This window comes from Conger conger, chromosome 4 (genome assembly GCF_963514075.1).
Source record: "Conger conger chromosome 4, fConCon1.1, whole genome shotgun sequence".
In the NCBI taxonomy this organism is placed as follows: domain Eukaryota; kingdom Metazoa; phylum Chordata; class Actinopteri; order Anguilliformes; family Congridae; genus Conger; species Conger conger.
Genome location: NC_083763.1, coordinates 74,803,058 through 74,829,995, shown reverse-complemented (window position 1 = coordinate 74,829,995; position 26,938 = coordinate 74,803,058). Strand labels below are relative to the sequence as shown.

Genomic DNA, 26,938 nt, shown 5'->3' with positions numbered 1-26,938 from the left:
CTGTCTGGTACCAGGTTCTGGTACCCACAGGTTGATATGACACAGTCCTATGACACAACTCATGTCAGGGATTATGTATGGTACGTGCACTCCAACACATGGGATACGAAATATAATGATGAGTAGGAAGTTAAAGAGCAGACTGTAAACGCTAATTTGAGGGCGTGTCTATCCATACTCAATTCTCAGTCACTGGCCTCATGCTGATTGGCCACAAATCTTTCCACTGCTGAATCGTCCTAACTCCTTCAGGGGTGGAGCTACAGTGAGCTGTCAGTCATTGACTTACTTTACTGACCAATAAACAGGTTTTGCCCTCCACAGCAATATCAAAGCAACACAGTATCACTGAGAACAGACAGTAATGTTGCCTCTTGTCCAGTTTTAATGAAGCGGCAATAAAGTAGCAAAAAAGTTGAAAACAAAGTCCACTTCCTGATTCCACCACCACACCTGCATCTGTGGCCAGAAATAGGGCATCTCTCCCTTTCTCTCTGTCACGCAGTTTCAGAGAAGCTAAACTCTGTCTCTGTCAGCGCAAGCAGTAAAATAGCACCGACCATCTTGGTGGGTCTGCTCAGAACCAGGAAATAGCTAGTGCTCTTTCTCACACAGATTTAGGGAAACTAGACCACATTCTGAACTACAACTAATCTCACTTTGAGCTGTAAAATGGCACAGGCTGCAGGTCTTCTGGATCAGGACCAGTTGAGCTGTGCGATCTGTCTGGATCTACTGAAGGATCCGGTGGCTATTCCCTGTGGACACAGTTACTGTATGGGCTGTATTAAGGTCTACTGGGGTCAGGGTGATCATACCAGTGTCTACAGCTGTCCCCAGTGCAGAGAGACCTTCACCCCAAGGCCTGTTTTAAGAAAAAACACCATGCTGGCTGAAGTGGTGGAGAAACTGAAGAAGACAGGACTCCAAGCTGCTCCTCCTGCTCACTGTTACGCTGGACCTGGAGACGTGGCGTGTGATGTCTGCACTGGGAGAAAGCGCAAAGCCGTCAAGTCCTGTCTGGTGTGTCTGGCCTCTTACTGTGAAACTCACCTCCAGCCTCACTATGAATCTCCTGCCTTTAAGAAGCACAAACTGGTCAAAGCCACTGGAAACCTGCAGGAGAAGATCTGCTCATATCATGACAAACCTCTGGAAATTTACTGTGGAACCGATTATCAGTTTATCTGTTATCTGTGTACAATAGAGGATCACAGAGGCCATGTTACAGTCTCTGTGGCAACAGCAAGAACAGAGAAACAAGTAAGTACTGGAATGTGCCAAAATATAATATGCGTAGTTCTCATTTTCATAGTAAGAATATATCAGATATATACAGATATTATGTCTATAACAATATTTTAACATATCTGCATGGGCATAGTCTTACAAATTTACATATGATATTACTACTCAATCAATTTTGTTCACACATGTTCATGAAATGCATCTTTCTGGGGTCTCTAACTTATATACTGGATATATTGGTGTTATGTATTTGTATTAAAGCACTTAAAGAAGAAGCACCGGACAGAGGATCACTTTTTCTATTACTTTACTGTCATCGTGCATTTCACAACAACTCCACACAAAAATGCAACACTTCCTGACTACCTCACCTGTCGTATCACAGCAGTTACAGTGCCACCTAGTGGCCTGGAATGGGATAAGATTTCAGGACACAACAATTCATTAATTATGGAATAAATACAATTTCCAGTCTGTATTCTGAATGACTTAAGAGACTACATATTGATACAGGTGGTATTATGAAATATAGTTTCTTTGTGCTGCAACAAGTTTTAAAACTTGTGATGTGAGATTCCAAGTCACCTGAACACATTCTTTGGTTGTGGTCAGTACACAGACAGGAGGGCCTGGATGGAAATCAAGTTGTGTTTATTGTAGAATGGATTGCTTGTTACTGCTTGCTGGGCTGACTATTCAGATTTATTCTGCAATGAGAGCCCTTCTCCAGTGTTGAGCCACTGTTTGACCACTGACTCCACTCTTCTACCTCACAGACTCAGTGCATGAGAGACCCACCCCTCTCTTTCACAGGAAAGGTTTTTATACCCCAGTGTATCACTGTGTGCTGCTCTCAATCACCTCTGTTCTAGACTGTTCAAAATGACTGTGCTTTCTCACCCTAATATTAACACTCAAAATCAGGAATAACATTTACAATACAATGCAGGTACTTTACCAACCTGACTCTTTAGATCGTGTCATAAAACTCTTAGTAGTACATGGATGTGATTACAATGTAAAACACATCTAATTCTGAAAACGGTGATGACACAGCAAGTAGCATTGTGAACACAAATCTGTCACAGAAATGAAGTTCAGCTAATGCATAGAAAGCTGTGCAACTTTAAGGTTGAATCTAAAAAATGTGTTTGAAGTTTCAAATCCACAGTGATAACACAAATAAAACAGGAAGTGAACTGAGCCTTGTCACTAAACTGACATGTTAGCATTGTGAGAACATCAGCCGTGTCTGAGAACATGCAGAGGTTAACATGTTCACCTTTCACAGCTTCATTAAAGACAGCAGCATCAACGGTGAAAAGTTTATCATGATGCAGCAGCTCATGGGCATGCAGGTGCTGTTGCTTAGCGACGCATTAAAGTGTAAACAGGGAGGAGTTCTGACTCTGGTTTGAAATTTAATTTCAAAAACAGAAACACAGGAAAAATATCCCAATTCAGCGCTTCCATGTTATTATCGTGATGCATGAATGGATGTATGGATTAAAATGGAATGTCTGCCCAAATTAAGGCTGACACTTGTAGAGAACAGAGAAAGGGGGAATATCTGATCTGATTAAACTGCACAATTCGTACTGGAAGAACATTGTTCCATATAATTTGTGTCAAAGAGGGATAGAAACAAGAAAAATATCCATGTTCAGTTTTTTCAAGGGATTATCATGGTGACTAAATATGTGGGTGTCATGGTGATACTCTGTCCATAGCTGTAGTAATGTAGGAAAGGAGTAGAGACAGTGGGAGTATCTGATACATTACATTTTTACATCAATGCCATTTGGCAGACGCTCTTATCCAGACCGACATACAACAAAGTGCAAAGTGCAAACCCATAACAGGGATAAATGCAGTGAAAGACCCTAGAGAGGAGTACAGTTTCAACTGCTAACTGTACAAAAAACATAAGCACTAGGGCCGAATTGATTAATGGACTTTATTTATATATAAATTTTAAAAAGTATACCGCATCACTCAAATATATGATACATCCTGTAAAGGAAACGTATGGTTTTGTACAAATGTAAAATGTTAAAATATAATTGCAGATTCTAAGTAACTGAAAGCAGAAAACAAATTCTGCTGTTGTGCTGTCTTTGGCTAATGGCTAGCTGCAACAGCTGCTTAGTTACTGAGTTATGATATAGCTTTAGGAGCCATGGTGGATGATGACAGTAGTACATACTGTAGTCATGATATTGTGGAATGATTGATGTATGTCCACAGAAGCAGCTGGGGGCGACACAGAGTAAATTCCAGCAGAGAATCCAGGAGAGAGAGAAGGAGCTGCAGGATCTGAGACAGGCTATGCAGTCACTCAAGGTGGGTACTGACCAGAGGAGAAGACAACAGCTGGCTGCTGGAAGAGCCATTTCAGGGCTCAGTCAGGGCTCTCCTCCAGTCAGCCAGCGAGGAGCCCAGTGTTGGGCCACTTTCCAGCCCTGTGGGGCTCAATCCCACTGAGCCACACTGTGGGGAACAGGCTGTCTGGGGTCCCAGTAAGAGCTGAGTGAAAGGCCTAGTTAAAATGTACAGCCCTCCTCTCTCTGTGTCTCCTAACAGAGCTCTGCACAGACAGCAGTGAAGGACAGTGAGAGGATCTTTACTGAGATGATCCGCTCCATTGAGAGAAGGTGCTCTCAGGTGAAAGAGCTGATCAGAGATCAGGAGAAGGCTGAAGTGAGTCGGGCTGAAGGACTCCTGGAGCGACTGGAGCAGGAGATTGCTGAGTTGAGGAGGAGAGATGCTGAGCTGGAGCAGCTTTCACACACAGAGGATCACATCCATTTCCTCCAGGTAACATCACTGGCTCTCTGACAGAGCTGTCTGATGGAGCTGCTCCTGATTCCTCATCTGACTGGAATTTCTGACCCACACTGTGGACATGATCACTTTCTCTTGTCCTCTTTTCTTGTAGTTAGTCCTGTCCAGACATACATTCAGTGACCATCTCTCTCTCTCTCTCTCTCTCTCTCTCTCTCTCTCTCTCTCTCTCTCTCTCTCTCTCATTAGAGCTCTAAGTCTCTCTGTGTCCCTCCTGGACCTGGAGACTTACCCAGCATCACTGTCAGTCCACACGTCTCTTTTGAGGCTGTGAGGAAATGTGTCTCTGAGCTGAAAGAGCGACTGGAGGACGTCTGCAAGGGGGAAATGTCTAAGATCTCCAGGGCAGGCAGAGCAGTGGGTGTTCATGGCTGCTTTACTGAAGGGGAGACCTGTCCCCTCTGCATGGAGCCCTTTCAGAAGAAGCAGAGGCTGATGTGTACCCATGCCATCTGTGCAGCCTGTCTGGAGAGATCTGTAGAAAGACTGGGTCTCCAGTGTCCAGTGTGTCAACAAGCACTCAGAGTGCTGGGAGACCAGCCAGAGGGACAGATGACACATTTGACAATCTCTACGTTTCTCATTATTGCATACAATATTCCTGATGGAATACAGACAGTAAGTAATACTTCTTCATACTTCATGTGAGTGTAATATGTTCTGCAGTATGATGAATGGAGCTCACAGCAATATAAATATATTACTGTAAGTAGCCTATTCATGATATTAGGACTCGTCCCCCTCACACTAGTACAATGTCAGATCCGTACATGACAAGACAACAAAGTAAAAACAAGACAAAATATTACATTAAAATAACCTAAATTAAACTACAATACACAGGGCTCCATGTGCTCAGGGATATGCAGGGACAGATGACATGGGAACATTACAGATTTGGAATGACATATTTAAGGATTACATACAATAACCCCAGTGGAATTCAAACAGTAATAAATCAGCATTCATTCAGGAGGGCTTCATATTTCAATAGGCATTGGGAAAAAATGTATTTTGGAGCAGTGTCATGCATCGAGTTCACTGCCAATCTTTTTCTTCATGAAGAAAAATCACATTTGCTCACATTCTATGAGCACAGTAATATTGTGCAGTTCCCCAACATGCTATTTTTATTCTGTTATTTTCACCTCATACTATATATTTGCCAGGTATATAAACATGAACTACTCATAGTATTAGTGCTATAGAGGGTAGAGCTGAAGAGCCCCATAATTATATCTTCATAATCTTTGATTAAAGGAGGTACCAACCCATGCAGCCACATACTGTAACTGGATTTTCTGGACTTTTCCATCACAGATGGTGGAATTACAGACAGGCAACCAAAAAAGCTAGATTTGATGTGGCATATGAAATTGAATTTGCGTGTAGATCCAATCTCATGTATACGGTTGGCAAGATTTTGCTCCAAGATGTTTTAAAGAGACATCCGGGGTAATCTGCTTATAATCATAATGTCTAATTTCTAGATATTTAGAAAGTCCCCTCATGTAATTGGTGTTGTATATGAAGCATTCAAAAAATTGAAATACCCCTTTTTGGAATAAATCATGAATTCTATTAAAAGCAGCTCCTTGCCAAGTATCGAACTCTGAGCTGTTTTAGCGGGCAGGAGATCAGGATTGCCCACTAGTGCTGAGAGAATAGGTAGTGGGTGATAACCCTTCAGGCATTGTTAATGTTGGCCCATATGTTGGTCTATGTTCAGTTGTGGAGTCTCTCCCTCTGGTCCTGTTTGTGATGCAGTGTGATGAGCCTGGTCCAGTTTCATTATGTCTCTTTACCTGCATGTTGAGCACAGAGGGGATGCAAGTCTCTGAAAACCTGAGGGCTCATTTTCCTCTGCGCCTGCTTTCAGTCCCACATCTTAAGATTTTGTTGACGAATCCTGGAGTTGATCCTGTGCTTTCTGAAGGGAAGATTCCAGTGTAGTTTTCAGCCACTGTGTCGTCGTCTTCAACGTCTGAAACCCTTCACTCGACCTCACCCATTCTTTGTATAAGTGTGTCCATTTTATTGGAGATTTCAGAGATTGGAGCAGATCTAGTCTGTATTTTTGAGTCCAACAGTTTTTGAAAAGATATGTACTGTCTGTATGTATTAGTTATGATTAGCACTTTATTGTATGTAATGACTATAATGTAATGTAGTATGTACTGTAATGATCCATACACATGCTACATAAGATCAACTTCCATACCTTTGCCCTTTTCCCTGTGTGTTATATTGTGTGTGCAGGAGGCCCATCCCAACCCAGGGAAGCCCTTTACTGGACTCCACACACAGTCCTACTTACCAGACAGCCCAGAGGGCCGGAAGGTGCTGAAGCTGCTGCAAAGAGCCTTTGAGCAGAAGCTGATTTTTACTGTGGCTCCAACCCATGGAGCTGCAGACAGAGTCGTCTTCACTGACATCCCCCATGATGCATATGGGTACAGTCTTTTAGTGTTATTCACAAAGTTCTGTAACTGCAGGATATGGTTTCTTTTTCAGATTATTTGTATAAATATAGATTATTGTATCTTTGATAATCTCTCAGTTACCAGCAGCATCAGTGTGGCTGTAGAACCTGTGGGTTTCTCCATGTCTCCTGTGTTGAGCTCAGTCCTTCTGCTCCTTGATCAGTGTGTGTTTCTGTCTTACACAGGCGTGAGTGCAACCAGCCTGGATTCCTGCAGAGAGTGAAGGCAGCACTCAGAGCCAAAGGCATTGAGTGATGAACAGAGATCCACTCATTCAATACCCTCCCTTTTTACACACACACACACGCAAACACACATACACACACACACACACACACACACACACATGCAAACACACATGCACACACACACATGCACGCAAGTACACACATACACACACATACACACATACTTTATAAGATTTATACAATATATAAGATTTAGTTGTCTGGGGAGAGTAAACTTCGGGGGACAGCAGGCAGAACCCACCCCTGCCACCTCAAGCTTTCTTCTTCTGCTCTGAGGGTCACCTGGGAAGCACCGGAGGTTCCCCCCCCAGATCCATCACCAGGAGAGGCTCACAAACAGAGACTCATGGATCACTGGGCCAGTGTCAGTCATCCTGCTGATCAACACACATTTCCACAATCTTCTCATGTCCAACAGCAGAAATGTACACACCCTCACATACTTGTGTTGCGTAGCTCCCTAACACAGCGCACATAGACTCAGTGAGCACTTTATTAGGCAGACCTGTACACCAGATTGTTAAAGCAAATATTTAATCAGCCAATTATTTTGCAGAAACTAAATGGATGGTTAAGATGTTCATCTGTTTTGTCAGAATGGGGAGGAAATGTTATCTATGTGACTTTGACAGTCTAAAAAATGTTAATCATTTTTGCTTTCCACCCCCGCCCCTGAATTACACATTGAATTTAATTAGCAGACAATGTTATCCAGCGTGGATTAATCCCTATTCACACAGGATAAGTTTAACCCCAGGAGGTCCTGTAATGTCATCTTTACTCGTTACACTCTGCTGTTTATTTTGTCCTGCAGAGTTGATGTGCTGTTAGACTGAACCAGCGTCCCCTGGGCCTGGTGGAAACTCAGTCAGGCCTGTTTCTTACGGGAGCACAAACTCCAGCCCTGCTCTCTCACTGCCAGCCTCTATCCTTAGCTGGGTCTGTGTGCAGGTTTGGCCTACAGCTGTGACTGTTAGACCACAGAGCTTTTCTGTTTTTGTGCACCTTTCAGTTTTTTTGGGTGTATTTTAGTTTGTTGTGTTTTAGTTGTTTTTCTGGGCTGGGGGCTCCAGGTCCACCTTCCCATTGTGGGGGGGCTGACTCCCCCTTGTTTTTTTTTGTGTCGGCTTGTAAGTATGTACTCCTTACTGTGTGCTAATACATTGCATATTCATTGTATATCAGTTTTCTGTGATTCTGAATTCCCATTCATTTCTCAAGGAGATTCCATGCTATACGCGCAATCTTTCTCATGCATTTGTCAGATTTTACTCTTCTGAGAGCTTTTATTTTCTTTCTCAACTTTCCACACTTAACAACCGCCGACATGTTCCTGACCAGGAGAATTAGTAGCACAATTCAAGTGAACAAACAGCATTAATGGAGATGTGTATTAATAGGGGATTAGTACGATCCAAGGACCCACAAGTTTCACTGTGAGGCACAGTCAACAGTGGGTCATTTGGCCTGGAAGTTTTACTCTCTTTTAGAATTGATGGACCTGGAGACCAGGAGTAGACGTGTGGGGGAGCCAGGGGGAGATAAGCCCCCTCCCATAAGAGACCTGAAGCCCCCCTAGTCTGGGATCTCTTTCTACACCCCCCTCCCCACCCTCCCATCAACCATCACAGTCACATTGAACCCAGGGCTGAAGGAACCACAAGGACAACATACATTCACTTTCAGCTTCCACATTTCAGTTACTGAAACAAACCAACTTTTCACATCCATCTACGATTTGTGTATCTGATTCATGAAAAAATGTATTAGCTGCACAGCATGCAGTATACATACGTTCATGGAATATGTCCCCATTAAACGATCAGATGAATAAACTGGTAAAATTTGTCTTCTTGGGTCGATGTTAAAGTACATGGATGTCGCCATCTTGTGGAGCAGGAGGGAATCAGACTGCTCTGTGTCTGTTTGGTCCTCATGCACTGAACCGGCAGTTCCATCAATCTCCCTGACCCAAGTGAGCAAGTCAGGGATTTAAGCGTCACGTTAGTTCAGGCAGGCCACGGTAGTCCGCCCAGTTCTCAGCATCAGCTGACACCCAGCTGATTCACCAACACCAACCACATTGCTCTCTGAATGAAGGAGGTTCTTGAGCAGTCCTCCTGCCATTCCTTTTTACTGCTGAGCTCACTGTAGAACAGCCCCCACCTCCCCAGCTCCGCCGTTTCTTTTGTCTTTGATTGCGATACATGTTTTTATTTTTCTGTTACATCTTTTCACTAAAGTAAACAAGTTATGGTTGTTTAAACCTTTTCGTCCAAATGAGTATTTGTATTTCTAATTGCATTATGTGTACGTATTATCATGTAGGTATTTTACGTGTTTTGCATACACATCTACACGTATTTCATATCTAATTTGCTGTCATGTTATTGCTGTAAAAATGTTATGTCTACTGCTGGCCTGTTGCTGTTTGATAAACTCATACTCCCAGTATGTCGAGACGTGGCCCCCTGAACTAAGCCATTCAGCCAAAGATCGTTGTTAAGTAGCCCACTGTGGTCCTGAAATTTCAGTTAATGACACAAATCAGCTTTTCACATCCATCTTCTATTTGTTTATCTGATTCATAAAGGAATGAATTAGCTGCACGGTATAAAGTATACATATGTTAATGGAATATGTGCCCATTAAATGATCAGATGAATTAAAAGGGTAGAAAGTAGTAGGGATTCAGATTTGTCTGTTTGGCTCAATGTTAAAGTACATGGATGGAATCAGACTGCTCTATGTCTGCATGGCCCTAATGTACTGAACCAGCTGGGCAATAATGGTTTTGGCAGTATAAGTTGGTGTAAACTGGTGTTGGCTCTTCATGTTTTATATGATACTGTCCTGTTTCCAACTTGAAATAAAAATTAATCCAGATTCCCAGGAAGTGGCTTCAGTACATGTGTGTGATGTGATATAATTGGTTGTTTTAAGTAACAAAATGTTAAAATGAATACAAAGAAAGATATTGTTGTTTTGCAGTCTATCTCTAGATAATAGCAAACTGCAACTGTCTGAAGTCTTTACTCTGGCAGACAAGTTACAAAGCCTTGAAGCATGCATACAGCACACACTTTGTTAACTCCTAATTCCATGTACTTTGAGCTGTAACCAACGGTAAATGGAGTTTGAGCATGTTTGGCACATTGTGATGACCCTGCTCAATGGTCAAGATAAAATGGCAGCCACACACCGTTAATTAAAGGAAGAAAAAAAAGGCTACATTTATTACAGACGCAATACATTTTAGAAAGGATCATTTGCTGTTTGTGTCAAAAAAAGTGGGAAACAGCTGATTTTATTGGCCTTACAGCCAGCAGGTGCTCAGATGAAGGAGCCAACATTCGAGTGATCAGTTTCACCAGATGACATGAAGGCATCCCCTACTGATTCCTATACTTTTGCTCAAGAAGCCCATTTTCCCATTAGACTCCATTCATGTTTGACAGAAATTTACAAATATTTCTGCTCATACAGTGGGGAAAAAAAGTATTTAGTCAGCCACCAATTGTGCAAGTTCTCCCACTTAAAAAGATGAGAGGCCTGTAATTTTCATCATAGGTATACCTCAACTATGAGAGACAAAATGAGAAAAAAAAATCCAGAAAATCACATTGTCTGATTTTTAAAGAATTTATTTGCAAATTATGGTGGAAAATAAGTTTTTGGTCAATAACAAAAGTTCATCTCAATACTTTGTTATATACCCTTTGTTGGCAATGACAGAGGTCAAACGTTTTCTGTAAGTCTTCACAAGGTTTTCACACACTGTTGCTGGTATTTTGGCCCATTCCTCCATGCAGATCTCCTCTAGAGCAGTGATGTTTTGGGGCTGTCGCTGGGCAACACTCCCTCCAAAGATTTTCTATGGGGTTGAGATCTGGAGACTGGCTAGGCCACTCCAGGACCTTGAAATGCTTCTTACGAAGCCACTCCTTCGTTTCCCGGGCGGTGTGTTTGGGATCATTGTCATGCTGAAAGACCCAGCCACGTTTCATCTTCAATGCCCTTGCTGATGGAAGGAGGTTTTCACTCAAAATCTCACGATACATGGCCCCATTCATTCTTTCCTTTACACGGATCAGTTGTCCTGGTCCCTTTGCAGAAAAACAGCCCCAAAGCATGATTTTTCCACCCCCATGCTTCACAGTAGGTATGGTGTTCTTTGGATGCAACTCAGCATTCTTTCTCCTCCAAACACGACAAGTTGAGTTTTTACCAAAAAGTTCTATTTTGGTTTCATCTGACCATATGACATTCTCCAAATCCTCTTCTGGATCATCCAAATGCTCTCTAGCAAACTTCAGACGGGCCTGGACATGTACTGGCTTAAGCAGAGGGACACGTCTGGCACTGCAGGATTTGAGTCCCTGGCGGCGTAGTGTGTTACTGATGGTAGCCTTTGTTACTTTGGTCCCAGCTCTCTGCAGGTCATTCACTAGGTCCCCCCGTGTGGTTCTGGGATTTTTGTTCACCGTTCTTGTGATCATTTTGACCCCACGGGGTGAGATCTTGCGTGGAGCCCCAGATCGAGGGAGATTATCAGTGGTCTTGTATGTCTTCCATTTTCTAATAATTGCTCCCACAGTTGATTTCTTCACACCAAGCTGCTTACCTATTGCAGATTCAGGCTTCCCAGCCTGGTGCAGGTCTACAATTTTGTTTCTGGTGTCCTTTGACAGCTCTTTGGTCTTGGCCATTGTGAAGTTTGGAGTATGACTGTTTGAGGTTGTGGACAGGTGTCTTTTATACTGATAACGAGTTCAAACAGGTGCCATTAATACAGGTAACAAGTGGAGGACAGAGGAGCCTCTTCAAGAAGAAGTTACAGGTCTGTGAGAGCCAGAAATCTTGCTTGTTTGTAGGTGACCAAATACTTATTTTACCGAGGAATTTACCAATTAATTCATTAAAAATCCTACAAGGTGATTTCTTGGATTCTTTCCCCCCCATTCTGTCTCTCATAGTTGAAGTGTACCTATGATGATTACAGGCCTCTCTCATCTTTTTAAGTGGGAGAACTTGCACAATTGGTGGCTGACTAAATACTTTTTTGCCCCACTGTATAATAATGTTTTCTCTATGCTACATGCAGTGGGCTCCATAATTATTGCCACCCCTGACTGGTAATGCACACAAAAATACTTAAAATTAAGAAACATGATTGACCATGATAATTCCTGAGATAAAATCAAAAAGCTGAACATATGAAACGCACTCCTCAAAACCCACACAGAAATGGTTCTGTGAAACAAACAGTTCTGCAGTGACCTCAGGCACCGCTCTTCAGTCCAAATGAAAACCTGCGGCTGAACTGAAGAAGCATGATGTTGAGCACCCAAGAATGTGAAGGGCCAAGGTCCCAAGCATGGTCCAAAACCCCTCCAGATGTGTTCCTCAACCTGGTCCAGCATTACAGGAACCCCTCCAGATGTGTTCCTCAACCTGGTCCAGCATTACAGGAACCCCTCCAGATGTGTTCCTCAACCTGGTCCAGCATTACAGGAACCCCTCCAGATGTGTTCCTCAACCTGGTCCAGAATTACAGGAAAAGACTCTTGTTGTGTAGTGGATGCTAAAAAGAATTAGCCATCAGACACAGAAGTATAGGAACAGGAAAAATCTTTACTTCAGCTTTTAACTCTTCTTCATTCATTTTTCGTAGCTCCTATCAGGTATCATAACACAATACAGCGCCCTCTAGGGTCTCAATATAGTTTCAGATAAGCGCCATAATATAATATAGTAACCCAATGCAATACGGAAATAATTCAATGCAAAATAATAAAATGCTATGAATGAATGTATTTGGACACAACATCTTCCCCTGTTCAACAAAGAATACTTCTTGCAACTTTAGATTACAACTTCACCGTATTATACCTTCTATAATATACTCTATGAAACTCAATAACTCAATAACCGGTCTACATTAATGGTCAGCATTTTGTCTGGGGTGGTTATCAAGGTTACGATCAGGCGGTGTCGTGGTTTCCAAAGTCGACAAAGTGTTAGTCCAAATTCAAAAGATACAGTCCAATTATTATAATCAGGAGTCTTGTAACAAAAGTGTTGAATAATAGGCTTTTATTCTATCAGATAAAATCCAATCACAAAAGCCGTGGTGTCTGCGGAGCAACCCAACAATACACTTTGATACATCCTCCTATATACGCTTTCAGTGGCCTCTGGGTGCGGTCTCATCCATTCCGGGTGCGCCACAGTTGTTTACTTGCTTCTGATTGGTCTTCCTCACCACCCCTCTGTTGTGATTGGCTTACACATTCTCATTTCAATATGTATATATATTCTAAGTATTGTATTGCACTTGTGAGTCCGTATCTGGGGTCAACTCTGGCAGTGCAGAAAACCGTGAGGCGTTCCAGATCCTTCCATCGTCCAAGAGGTAAGTGTTTGGGCCTTTCTTTGACACAACCGTCCTTGGTTCTGTGAGCTTGGCTTCTCCTTTCTTCACTTCCCCTGGCTTCCTAATCCGTACTTGGTCGCCGGACTGGAAGTTGGTTGCTTTGGCATGTCTTTTAGTGTCTGTGTATTCTTTTGTTTGCATTAGTTTTCGTTTCACTCTTTTACGCACGGGCATGCTCATCTGTGGGAGGTGCAAGCATGTCCATTGTCTGTAGCTTCATTCTCATTTTTCGCCCATGGAGCAGTTCTGAAGGGGATACTTCGGTGGTAGAATAAGGCGTTGCTCTGTAGTCCATCAGATAAGTTCTCAGGAAGACTTCAGGTGTAAGATTCCCCTCTGTTTGAGAAAGACTGAAAGCATAGCGGACACAAACTGAGGTCCGTTATCATTGACCAGTTCCTTCGGATTACCTTCTTGAGAGAAAACATTGGTCGGGAACTGAATGACAGTATCAGTGCCCACACGAGGAACAAAGGCTACTTCTGGCCATTTGCTATAGTAATCCACCAACGTTATGGCAACGTCATGGCAACGTCATAGCAAACCTACAGTCAGGAGGTGCTATCTCAGATGGGCCAACAATGTGAAACTGAAACCTTCTCCCAGGCAGCAGCTTGTAGAGGCACAGGTTGCATTTTTGCATTTTCGCCAGATGCAGCATCCATCTCCGGAAGCTAGACAGACAGTCAGCCACGTGACTCAAAGATCCAGCTCTGGACTCAACGCCATTGTCAAATTCCATCGGACAAGCAGGCTATCTGGCTAGGTGAAGGCCAGCACGGTTGTTCCCTTTGGTAGTCAGGAGCGTTGTCAGTGCGGGATGATCAGTGCATAACAGAGATGAGCATCCCCAGAGCCATGTGCGAGCCAGAGCCATTTCCCAGCAAACCAGATGCAGGCTAGTGCTTCCTTCTCGACAACAGAGTACTTCCTCTCAGCCTCCGATAAACTGCGAAAAGCAAAAGCAGCAGTCTGTTCCTCGCCAGTGTTGTCTAGTTGAGTTGAAACAGCTTCTGGGGGTCAAACAGTGCTAAAGCCGGGCTATTCACAATTCACTTTGACTTGGTCAAAGCTTGCTCCTGCTGCACTGCTCCATTGGAATGACCTGCTCTTTTGCAGCAGGACTCTCATGGGCTCCATAAGAGAGGCATAGTTGGGCACAAACTTGCTGTACCACGCACCAAGTCCAAGAAATGAACGCAGGGGTTGCAGGATCATTCGGCGCATTGAGAATCGCCGTCAGATGTGAGTCATCAGGCTGGGGACCTCCAGGACCGATCTTACAACCAAGGAAACTCCGGGTGGTTTGACGGAGGTTGCATTTGCCCATGTCGAGTTTCAGCCCGGCACCGTTCATCTTCTGCAGCAGCGGACGGAGGTTGGCATCGCGTGCAGTTTCTGAGGATCCGTAGATCCTAATCCGGTTGACCTAGCTTACTTGAGCTAAAGTATTCACTGCATACTCTCTCAGGCAGTACAGAAACACCAGACCCCGTATCAATGAGTAGCTGAACAGAACATGTCTGTGTAGTAGGTGTAGTAATAGTAGCAGTACACATTAGCTTAGCTACATCAGTAGAACAAGTATGTACTGTTAAGTCAGTAACTTCAGGCACAGTGACATTAACAGACTTTGATGAGGATTTGCACACCCGTTTTCCGACATATCATTTGCAGTCTTTGGCAGGGCAGGTTTTATCATTGGCTAGACGGTTGACTGAACCACAACGATAGCAGATGTGAGTCGCATTTCCTGGCTTTTTATGGCTTCATTTCGTTTTGAATTTTGGTTTGCTCACCCGTTTTTTTTCACATGAATGGCACCAACATGATTTATATCACCATCAGCCATAGCCTTTGCATCAGCGATAGCAGCTTCCATTTGCCTAGCAATTTCCAAAGTTTTTGCAAGTGTCAAATTCTCCACCATGTTTTCTCTACAACATACAACTATAGCGCTGCTACAGAGTGATCGGTTGACTCACCGATGAGCCCGTTGCCAAAAGCGGTACCTCTTGGCGACAACGTTAAGTTTCGGTGTGAAAAACCGTCATTTCCTCCGATGGCAAGCAGGTAGTTATCGAATAACTTTTCCCACGCAGCAAACGCGACAGGAGATAAAGTGAAGAAAGCAAAGGCATCTCTTCCGATGCACTGGTATCAGAACTAATTTCACTGCTACACGCGTCGCCACTTTGTTGTTTAGCGGATGCTGAAAAAGAATTAGCCATCAGACACAGAAGTAAAGGAACAGGGAACGTCTTTACTTCAGCATTTCTGTAACTCTTCTTCATTAATTTCATCAGGTATCATAACACAATACAGCGCCCTCTAGGGTCTCAATATAGTTTCAGATAAGCGCCATAATATAATATAGTAACCCAATGCGACATGGCTCAGGCAGCAAGAGCAGTCGTCTGGCAGTCGGAGGTTGCCAGTTCGATCCCCCACCCGGGCGGTGTCGAAGCGTCCCTGAACAAGACAACCCCCCCCTGGTCGGTGCCTTGCATGGCAGCCAATCGCCGTCGGTGTGTCGGTGTGTCGGTGTGTGAGTGTGTGTATGAATGGGTGAATGAGAAACATGAATTGTACAGCGCTTTGGATAAAAAGCGCTATAAAAATGCCAACCATTTACTATTTTCCGATGCAATACGGAAATAATGCAATTAATTAATGAATATGGAGACAAAATCTCCATGCTGTCATCCTTGCCTGCGTGACTGCATCAAGTACTAAACGAGGGGTGCCAATAATTAGGGAACTTATATCACTTCTAATTTTAATGAAATTAATGTTTGATTTTGGTCGGTTCCATTAAAACATGAATAACTTCCAGTATTGTTCACGTCTTCACAAGCTTGAGAGAGTTTATCTCAGTATTCATATTTTTGAAGTATTTTTAAGCACTCAGGAGTGCCATTATGGAGCCCATTGCATTTTTATGATTTTACTCATTACTTTGTCCAAGCTCTAGTGACTAAGGACACCACTGAGCATGTGTGGTGAGCAAAACTATTACAGTCTCTGGTGCCCTGTGTGGTGGAGTATTCCCCCATAGCTTTCTATGGGCGACGCTGTCTCTCTATATTATACAGTTGTGTTCAAGAAAATAGCAGTTGTCTCTCTATATCATATACTCTGAGGCTCCAAATCAAGCCTGTCTGTAAAACTATCAATGCAGTTCCACACATTTCTGGGTGGTTTCTGCTTCTTCCCAGCGATCTTGTAGAAAACCAAAGGACCGCACACATTATGCCGAAACACAAGGTCATAAACTAATGTGGCTATAAATGAGGAATAAGGTTGAAGACAAAGTCCACAGATTAATCTTCTGACAGCATTTTTTTCTGTTCAGCAAAACATCCTCTCAGAAACGGGTATGAACAGACAGATCACATCTTTCTCTCTAAACTCACTGCTCTGCTCAGCCTGGCCTCAGTCCAACGCCACTCCTCCTGCAGCTGTGGGGAGAGCCAGGGAGTCCCTCCCACTCTCTCTGTCACGCAGTTTCAGAGAAAACGAAACTTCACTCTGTTTGTGTGAGCAGTGCAATAGCAGAGGCCAGTATCTAGGCGGGTCTGCTCAGAACCAGGAAATATCTAGTGCTATTCACACACAGATTCAGGGAAACTACACCATATTCTGAACTAAATCTGTGTCACTTTGAGCAGTAAAATGGCACAGGCTGCCTGTCTTCTGGATCAGGACCAGTTCAGCTGTTCAATCTGTCTGGATCTACTGAAGAATCCGGTTGCTATTCCCTGTGGACACAGTTACTGTATGGGCTGTATTAATGGCTGCTGGGATCAGGATGATCATACTGGTGTCTACAGCTGTCCCCAGTGCAGAGAGACCTTCACCCCAAGGCCTGTTTTAAGAAAAAACACCATGCTGGCTGAAGTGGTGGAGAAACTGAAGAAGACAGGACTCCAAGCTGCTCCTCCTGCTCACTGTTACGCTGGACCTGGAGACGTGGCATGTGATGTCTGCACTGGGAGAAAGCACAAAGCTGTCAAGTCCTGCCTGGTGTGTCTGGCCTCTTACTGCGAAACTCACCTCCAGCCTCACTATGAATCTCCTGCCTTTAAGAAGCACACACTGGTCAAAGCCACTGGAAACCTGCAGGAGAAGATCTGCTCTCATCATGATGAACCACTGAAGATTTACTGTCATACCGATCAGCAGTGTATCTGTTATCTGTGTACAATAGAGGATCACAGAGGCCATGATACAGTCTCTGTTGAGACAGCAAGAACAGAGAAACAAGTAAGTACTGGAATGTGCCAAAATAAAATATGCTTAGTTCTGATTTTCATAGTAAGAATATATTAGATATATACAGATATTACAAATATAACAATATTTTAACATATCTGCATGGGCATAGTCTGACAAATTTACATATGATATTACTACTCACTCAATTTTGTTCACACATGTTCATGAAATGCATCTTTCTGGGGTCTCTAACTTATATACTGGATATATTGGTGTTATGTATTTGTATTAAAGCACTTAAAAAAGAAGCACTGGACAGAGGATAACGTTTTATATTACTTTACTGTCATCGTGCATTTCACAACAACTCCACACAAAAATACAACACTTCCTGACTACCTTGCCTGTCATATAATGGAATTCTTTTTCAGAACACAACAATTCCTTATTTATGGAATAAATACAATTTCCAGTCTGTATTCCGAATGGCTGAAGAGACTACATATTGATGCAGGTGGTAGTATGAAATATAGTTTCTAAGTGTTAAAATGTGTGACGCGAGATTCCAAGTCACATGAACACACTCTTTGGTTGTGGTCAGTACACAGACAGGAGCGCCTGGATGGAAATCAAGTTGTGTTTATTGTAGAATGGATTGTTAGTCACTGCTTGCTGGGCTGACGATTCAGATTTATTCTGCAATGAGAGCCCTTCTCCAGTGTTGAGCCACTGTTTGACCACTGACTCCACTCTTCTACCTCACAGACTCAGTGCATGAGAGACCCACCCCTCTGTTTCACAGGAAAGGTTTTTATACCCCAGTGTATCACTGTGTGCTGCTCTCAATCACTGTTCCAAATGGCTGTGCTTTCTCACCCTAATATTAACACTCAGAATCAGGAATAACATTTACAATACAATGCAGGTACTTTATCAACCTGACTCTTTAGATCGTGTCATAAAACTCTGAGCAGTACATGGACGTGGTTACAATGTAAAACACATCTAATTCTGAAAACATCTGTATTTTTTCTTGGTGATGACACAGCAAGTAGCATAATGAAAACAAATCTGTCGCAGAAATGAAGTTCAGCTAATGAATAGAAAGCTTTATAGATTATATTTTCTATTCAGCATTTATTCATTTTCTATTTCTGTGGACTGGGCAACTTTAAGGTTGAATCTATAAAATGTGTTTGAAGTTTCAAATCCACAGTGATAACACAAATAAAACAGGAAGTGAACTGAGCCATGTAAATTAACTGACATGTTAGCATTGTGAGAACATCAGCCGTGTCTTAGAACTTGCAGAGGTTAACATGTTCGCCTTTCACAGCTTCATTAAAGACAGCAGCATTAACGGTGAAAAGTTTATCATGATGCTGCAGCTCATGGGAATGCAGGTGCTGTTGCTTAGCGACGCATTAAAGTGTAAACAGGGAGGATTTCTGACTCTGGTTTGACATTTAATTTCAAAAACAGAAACACAGGAAAAATATCCCAATTCAGCGCTTCCATGTTATTATCGTGATGCATGAATGGATATATGGATTAAAATGGAATGTCTGCCCATATTAAGGCTGACACTTGTAGAGAACAGAGAAAGGGGGAATATCTGATTAAACTGCACATTTCTTACTGGAAGAACATTATTCCATGTAATTGCTGTCAAAGAGGGATAGAAACAGGAAACATCCATGTTCAGTTTTTCCATGTGACTTATCATGGAGACTAAATAGGTGGGTGTCATGGTGATACTAGATGCAGGAAAGGAGTAGAGAAAGAGGGAGTATCTGATACATTACATTTTTACATTAATACCATTTGGCAGACGCTCTTATCCAGAGTGACGTACAACAAAGTGCAAAGTGCCTACCCATAACCAGGGATAAGTGCACTTAAAGACCCTAGAGGGAAATACAATTTAAACGGCTATCAGTACAAAAAAGTTGAGGACTAGGGCAGACTTGATAAATTGATTATACTTTTGTCTAAATTTGAAAAAGTATACCGCATCATTCAAATATATGATACATCCTGTAAAGGAAGCGTATGGTTGTGTACAAATGTAAAATGTACAAATATAATGGCTGATTCTAAGTAACTGAAAGCAGAAAACAAATACTGCTGTTGTGCTGTCTTTGGCTAATGGCTAGCTGCAACAGTCTTAGTGGCTTTGTTACTGAGTTATGATATAGCTTTAGGAGCCATGGTGGATGATGACAGGAGTACAGACTATAGTCATGATATTGTGGAATGATTGATGTATGTCCACAGAAGCAGCTGGGGGCGACACAGAGTAAATTCCAGCAGAGAATCCAGGAGAGAGAGAAGGAGCTGCAGTATCTGAGACAGGCTGTGCAGTCACTCAAGGTGGGTACTGACCAGAGGAGAAGACAACAGCTGGCTGCTGGAAGAGCCATTTCAGAGCTCAGTCAAGGCTCTCCTCCAGTCAGCCAGTGAGGAGCCCAGTGTTGGGCCACTTTCCAGCCCTGTGGGGCTCAATCCCATTGAGCCACATTGTGGGGAACAAGCTGTCTGGGGTCCCAGTAAGAGCTGAGTGAAAGGCCTCGTTAAGATGTATAGCCCTCCTCTCTCTGTGTCTCCTAACAGCGCTCTGCACAGACAGCAGTGCAGAACAGTGAGAGGATCTTTACTGAGATGATGCGCTCCATTGAGAGAAGGTGCTCTGAGGTGAAAGAGCTGATCAGAGATCAGGAGAAGGCTGAAGTGAGTCGGGCTGAAGGACTCCTGGAGCAACTGGAGCAGGAGATTGCTGAGCTGAGGAGGAGAGACGCTGAGCTGGAGCAGCTTTCACACACAGAGGATCACATCCATTTCCTCCAGGTAACATCACTGGCTCTCTGACAGAGCTGTCCGATGGAGCTGCTCCTGATTCCTCATCTGACTGGAATTTCTGACCCACACTGTGGACATGATCACTTTCTGTTGTCCTCTAATCTTGTAGTTAGTCTTGTCCAGACATATATTCAGTTACCATCTCTCTCTCTCTCTCTCTCTCTCATTCTCTCTCTCTCTCTCTCTCTCTCTCTCTCTCTCTCTCTCTCTCTCTCTCTCTCTCTCTCTCTCTCTCTCTCTCTCATTAGAGCTCTGAGTCTCTCTGTGTCCCTCCTGGACCTAGAGACTTACCCAGCATCACTGTCAGTCCACACGTCTCTTTTGAGGCTGTGAGGAAATGTGTCTCTCAGCTGAAAGAGCGACTGGAGGACGTCTGCAAGGGGGAAATGTCTCAGATCTCCAGGGCAGGCAGAGCAGTGGGTGTTCATGGCTGCTTTACTGAAGGGGAGACCTGTCCCCTCTGCATGGAGCCCTTTCAGAAGAAGCAGAGGCTGATGTGTACTCATGCCATCTGTGCAGCTTGTCTGGAGAGATCTGGAGAAAGACTGGGTCTCCAGTGTCCAGTGTGTCAACAAGCACTCAGAGTCCTGGGAGACCAGCCAGAAGGACAGATGACATGGAAATATAAAGATTTTGTGTATATTTTGATTGAATACAATATTCCTGATGGAATACAGACAGTAAGTAATACTTCTTCATATTTCATGTGACTGCAATATGTTCTGCAGTATGATGAATGGAGCTCACAGTAATATAAATGATACAACAGTAACAGTAATAAATTAGTATTTATTCAGGAGGGCTTCATATTTCAATAGGAATTTTGAAAAAAAATATATGTATCGAGTTCACTGCCAAGCTATTTCTTCATGAAGAAAAATCACATTTGTTCACATTCTATGATCACAGTAATATTGTGCAGTGCCAACATGCTATTTTTATTCTGTTATTTTCACCTCATACTATATATTTGCCAGGTATATATACATTAACTACTCATAGTATGAGTGCTATAGAGGGTAGAGCTGAAGAGCCCCATAATTATATCCTCATAATCTTTGATTAAAGGAGGTACCAACCCATGCAGCCACATACTGTAACTGGATTTTCTGGACTTTTCCATCACAGATGGTGGAAAGTTCATTACAGACAGGCAACCAAAAGAGCTAGATTTGATGTAGCATATGAAACTGAATTTGCATGAAGAGATAGTCCAATAATGTCAGATTAAGTGTCATCATCTATACTGTAGAGCATATTTTGCTCCACGGTGTTTTAAAGAGACATCCGGGGTGACCTGCTTATAATCATAATGTCTAATTTGTAGATATTTAGAAAGTCCCCTCATGGTAATTGGTGTTGTATATGAAGCATTCAAATAATTGAAATACCCCTTTTGGAATAAACCATGAATGCTATTAAAAGCAGCACCTTGCCAAGTATGGAACTCTGAGCTGTTTTAGCAGGCAGGAGATCAGGATTGCCCACTAGTTCTGACAGAATAGGTAGTGGGTGATAACCCTTCAGGCATTGTTAATGTTGGCCCATATGTTGGTCTATGTTCAGTTGTGGAGTCTCTCCCTCTGGTCCTGTTTGTGATGCAGTGTGATGAGCCTGGTCCAGTTTCATTATGTCTCTCTTTACCTGCATGTCGAGCACAGAGGGGATACAAGTCTCTGAAAACCTGAGGGCTCCTTTTCCTCTGCCTGCTTTCAGTCCCACACTTTAAGATTTTGTTGACAAGAGTTGATCCTGTGCTTTCTGAAGGGAAGATTCCAGTGTAGTTTTCAGCCACAGGGTCATAGTCTTCAACGTCTGAAACCCTTCACTCGACCTTTTATTGGAGATTTCATAAATTGGAGCAGATCTCGTCTGTATTTTTGAGTCCAACAATTTTTGAAAAGATATGTACTGCATGTATGTGTGTATGTTATAGTTGTGATTAGCACTTTATTGTATGTAATGACTATAATGTAATGTAATATGTACTGTAATGATCCATACACATGCTACATAAGATCAACTTCCATACCTTTGCCCTTTTCCCTGTGTGTTATATTGTGTGTGCAGGAGGCCCATCCCAACCCAGGGAAGCCCTTTACTGGACTCCAAACACAGTCCTACTTACCAGACAGCCCAAAGGGCCGGAAGGTGCTGAAGCTGCTGCAAAGAGCCTTTGAGCAGAAGCTGATTTTTACTGTGGCTGCAACCCATGGAGCTGCAGGCAGAGTCATCTTCACTGACATCCCCCATGATGCATCAGGGTACGTTCTTTTAGTGTTATTCACAAAGTTCTGTAACTACAGGATTTGGTTTCTTTTTCCAGATTATTTGTATAAATATGAATTCTTGTATGTTTGATAATCTCTCAGTTACCAGCAGTATCAGTGTGGCTGTAGAACCTGTGGGTTTCTCAGGGTACGGTCTTTTAGTGTGCATTATTGTTCTGCAGTGGGTTGGTTGCATTTTCTCCTGGATTAGTTAAGTATTATTTGTTTGCTTGCTGATTCTAAATTCAGTTTAGTTGTCATTATAGTGTTCTGTTGTGTACTTGTTTGTTTGTTAGCTATTACAAGTGGTGTTTATTTAGATTCAGTGAAACTGGGTTAGGTGTTTGTTTCTCTCAGGTAAGCTAGGCTATTAAGTTAGGCTATTGTTTTACTGGCTGGCAGGCCACAGCTTTTGTTGTAGGAGGAGCCAATACTTTGCACCCTGCTCAGGCTATTAGTACTGGCACACCTGAACTCACTTCAGTGTGCATTATTGTTCTGCAGTGGGTTGGTTGCATTTTCTGTATTCAGCGTCAGTGTTATTTAAGCAGTTGTGTAGCGCACCAGCGGCAGCTGTGTGCGGCAGCCTCGGCTACTTGCCTCGGCGTACGAAGTCGCAGGTGTACAAAGTCGAGGGTGTCTATCTACGGGTGTCCATCCAGGCTGTCCGAGAGCCTGATGTTTGATTTTGTTTTTGCTGCCTGCCCTCATTCCACTGTGTAGTATTCCCCTTGTCCTCCCTAGTTCCCTCCATGTGTTTCCTTCCCATCCCTGTCCTCTCTCCTCTCCCCAGGTCCCAGTCAGGTAGGAGGTTCGCCTCCCGCCTACATGGGCAGAATATCTCAAACCTCATCTTCCCTCCCAGATCCCCTGGTATTGATCTCTGTGTGGCTGGTGGCCTCTGGAACTGCCAGTCCGCCATCCAGAAAGCAGACTTCATGTCTGCCTATGCCTCCCACCTCAACCTTGACTTTCTTGCTTTAACTGAAACGTGGCTCTCACCTGAGAACACGGCCACCCCGGCTGCCCTTTCCTCTGCCTTCTCTTTTTCCCCACACACCCAGATCCTCTGGCAGAGGAGGTGGCACAGGTCTCCTAATCTCATCCTCATGGAGATCTAGTGTCTTCTCCTCATCCCTCTCCTTCTCCTCTTTTGAATTTCATGCGGTTTCTGTTACTCTGCCGTGCAAACTGTTTGTTATTGTTGTTTATCGCCCCCCGGGTCCTCTGGGAAACTTTTTGGATGAGATGGACATCCTCCTCAGCTCCTCACCTGTCAATGACACCCCCCTGATCCTCCTGGGTGACTTCAACCTCAACTCAGAGTCCACCCAGTCTACCTTTCTCTCCCTCCTCTCTTCTTTTGACCTTACCCTCACTCTTTCCCCTCCCACCCACAAAGCAGGCAACCTTCTTGACCTCATCTTCACAAGGAGCTGCACAACAACCAACCTCTCTGTAACACCACTCCATATATCTGACCACTCCTTCATCTCTTTCTCTCTTCCACTCTCCTCTAACACCCATCCATCTCTCCCACCATCCACTGTCACCTGTCGACGGAACCTATGCCACCTGTCTTCCTCCACCCTCTCATCTACAATCCTCTCCTCCCTACCATCTGCGGAGTCTTTCTCTCGACTGTCTACCGATGATGCGGCTACAACTCTCATGTCCTCCCTCTCATCTTCCTTTGACTCTCTGTGTCCCCTCACCACCAAACTAGCTCGGGCCTCCCCCCCCAGTCCTTGGCTTTCTGATGCTCTACGAGCTGTCTGAACCGAACTGCGGGCGGCGGAGAGAAAATGGAAAAGGTCCTGTCTCCCCAGTGATATAGCTTCCTTCCATGCCCTCTTATCATCTTTCCATTCCTCTGTCTCTCTAGCTAAATCTTCCTTCTTTCACTCGAAAATTAACGCGGCCGCCTCTAATCCCCGCAAACTGTTTTCAACTTTCTCCTCTCTTCTGGCCCCCCCTCCCCCCCCACCCCCCTCATCACTCACACCTGATGACTTTGTCTCCTTCTTTGAAAAGAAGGTCGATGCTATTCGCAATTCCTTCTCCCAACCCTCCACCCCTGCTGACCCTCCTACCCTCCCCAACTCCCTAACCTCCTTTTCTCCCCTCTGACGCCGACACACTGAAACTCCTTACTTCCCACCGCCCAACCACCTGTCCTCTTGACCCCATCCCCTCTCCCCTCCTACAATCTATATCTGAGGACATTCTCCCTTTTCTCTCCTCTCTAATCAACACCTCCCTCTCTTCTGGCACCATGCCCTCTTCCCTGAAGAGGGCCAGAGTCACTCCCCTCCTCAAAAAACCTACTCTCGATCCCTCTGCCCTGAACAACTACCGGCCTGTCTCTCTTCTTCCCTTTCTCGCTAAAACCCTGGAATGGGCGGTCTGCTCCCAACTGTCCACTTATCTTCTCCACAACAATCTCCATGACCCCAACCAGTCTGGCTTCAAGAGTGGCCACTCCACTGAAACCGCCCTGCTCGCGGTCACTGAGGCACTCCACTCTGCTAAAGCAAAATCCCTCTCCTCTGTCCTCATCTTCCTCGACCTGTCAGCCGCCTTCGATACAGTCAACCATGAGATTCTGCTCTCATCCCTGTCTGGGATGGGTGTCACAGGTTCTACACTCGCTTGGTTTTCCTCCTACCTCTCTGGTCGCTCCTACCAGGTGACTTGGAGGGGCGCACTCTCCGACCCTCAACCCCTACGAACTGGAGTCCCGCAGGGCTCGGTTCTCGGGCCTCTCCTCTTCTCGCTATACACCATGTCTCTTGGTTCTGTTATCTCTTCCCACGGCTTCTCTTATCACTCCTACGCTGATGACACCCAACTCTTCATTTCCTTCCCCCCCGACACCCAAATCACCACACAGATCTCTGCCTGCTTGGCTGATATCTCTGCGTGGATGACTTCCCATCACCTGAAGCTCAACCTTGCCAAAACTGAGCTTCTCTACATCCCTGCTAAGTCCTCTCCGTCAATCGACCTCTCACTGACTGTGGAGGACTTTGTAGTTTCCTCCTCCCGTACGGCAAAGAATCTTGGGGTGACTCTTGATAACTGCCTCTCCCTGGCTCCACAAGTATCCTCCACTGCCAGAACCTGCAGGTTCTTTCTGTATAATATACGCCGCATCCGTCATCTCCTGACGGAGAAAGCCACCCAGCTCCTAGTCCAGGCGCTCGTCATTTCCCGCCTGGATTACTGCAACTCCCTCCTAGCCGGTCTCCCAGCGTGCGCCATCAAGCCCCTCCAGCTGGTCCAGAATGCTGCAGCCCGCTTGATCACCAGTCAGCCCAGGTCGGCTCATGTCACCCCGCTTCTCATTGGCCTCCACTGGCTTCCTATTGCCGCACGCATCCGATTCAAGGCCCTAGTGTTGGCATTTCAGGCTGCTAAGGGGACTGCCCCACATTACATACAATCCCTGATCACTCCCTACTCCCCAGCTAGACCACTCCGGTCTGCCAGCTCTGGTCGCCTTACGGTTCCCTCTCTACGGGCACCTGGCGGTCGAGCTGCACGTTCACGCCTGTTTTCCGTTCTGGTTCCTCAGTGGTGGAATGACTTGCCTACCGCTGTCAGGACAGCAGAATCCCTCCCCCTATTTCGACGCAGACTCAAAACACACCTCTTCAAACTCTACCTTAGTCCTCCCTCCTGATTTACCCCGCCCCCCCCTTCTGATACCCCTATCCCTGTCTAACCCCCCCGCCCCCCCCCCAAAAAAAAAAAAAAAAAAATTTGCACTTATGATGACGACTATATGTTTAGAACAGCAGTCCAGGTGTATTTTCCTAGTTCTGGATGTGATGCTTTGACTTGTGGTAGAACCTATGCACTTGTAAGTCGCTTTGGATTAAAAGCGTCTGCCAAATGACTAAAATGTAAATGTAAATGTGATTCACAAAGTTCTGTAACTGCTGCATTTGGTTTATTTGGTTTATCAGTGTGGCTGTAGAACCTGTGGGTTTCTCCATGTCTCCTGTGTTGAGCTCAGTCTTTCTGCTCCTTGATCAGTGTGTGTTTCTGTCTTACACAGGAATGAGTGCGAACAGCCTGGATTCCTGCAGAGAGTGAAGGCAGTGCTCAGTGCCAAAGGCATTGAGTGATGAACAGAGACATCCACTCATTCAATACCCTCCCTTTTTACACACACACACTTGCACACACACACACACACACACGCACACACACATGCACTTGCACGCAAGTACACACATACACACATACTTTATAAGATTTATACAATATATAAGATTTTGTTGTCTGGGGAGAGTAAACTTCGGGGGACAGCAGGCAGAACCCACC

At 44.2% G+C, this 26,938-nt stretch overlaps 2 protein-coding genes across 2 annotated transcripts; both read left to right on the top strand.

The window, feature by feature from the left end:
* The first annotated feature begins 672 nt into the window (after nucleotides 1–672).
* On the top strand, nucleotides 673–6,195 carry LOC133127772 (E3 ubiquitin/ISG15 ligase TRIM25-like). Its single transcript, XM_061240930.1, has 5 exons — nucleotides 673–1,263; nucleotides 3,496–3,591; nucleotides 3,832–4,065; nucleotides 4,282–4,710; nucleotides 5,915–6,195. The coding sequence occupies exons 1-5, from the start codon at nucleotides 673–675 to the stop codon at nucleotides 5,939–5,941; spliced, it is 1,377 nt and encodes a 458-aa protein (XP_061096914.1). The 3' UTR covers nucleotides 5,942–6,195.
* Nucleotides 6,196–16,818: 10,623 nt separating this feature from the next.
* LOC133127278 (E3 ubiquitin/ISG15 ligase TRIM25-like) lies at nucleotides 16,819–20,442 on the top strand. Its single transcript, XM_061240024.1, has 3 exons — nucleotides 16,819–17,525; nucleotides 19,755–19,850; nucleotides 20,091–20,442. Exons 1-3 carry the CDS (start codon nucleotides 16,935–16,937, stop codon nucleotides 20,343–20,345), a joined length of 942 nt encoding a protein of 313 aa, XP_061096008.1. The 5' UTR covers nucleotides 16,819–16,934; the 3' UTR covers nucleotides 20,346–20,442.
* The last annotated feature ends 6,496 nt before the right edge of the window (nucleotides 20,443–26,938 follow it).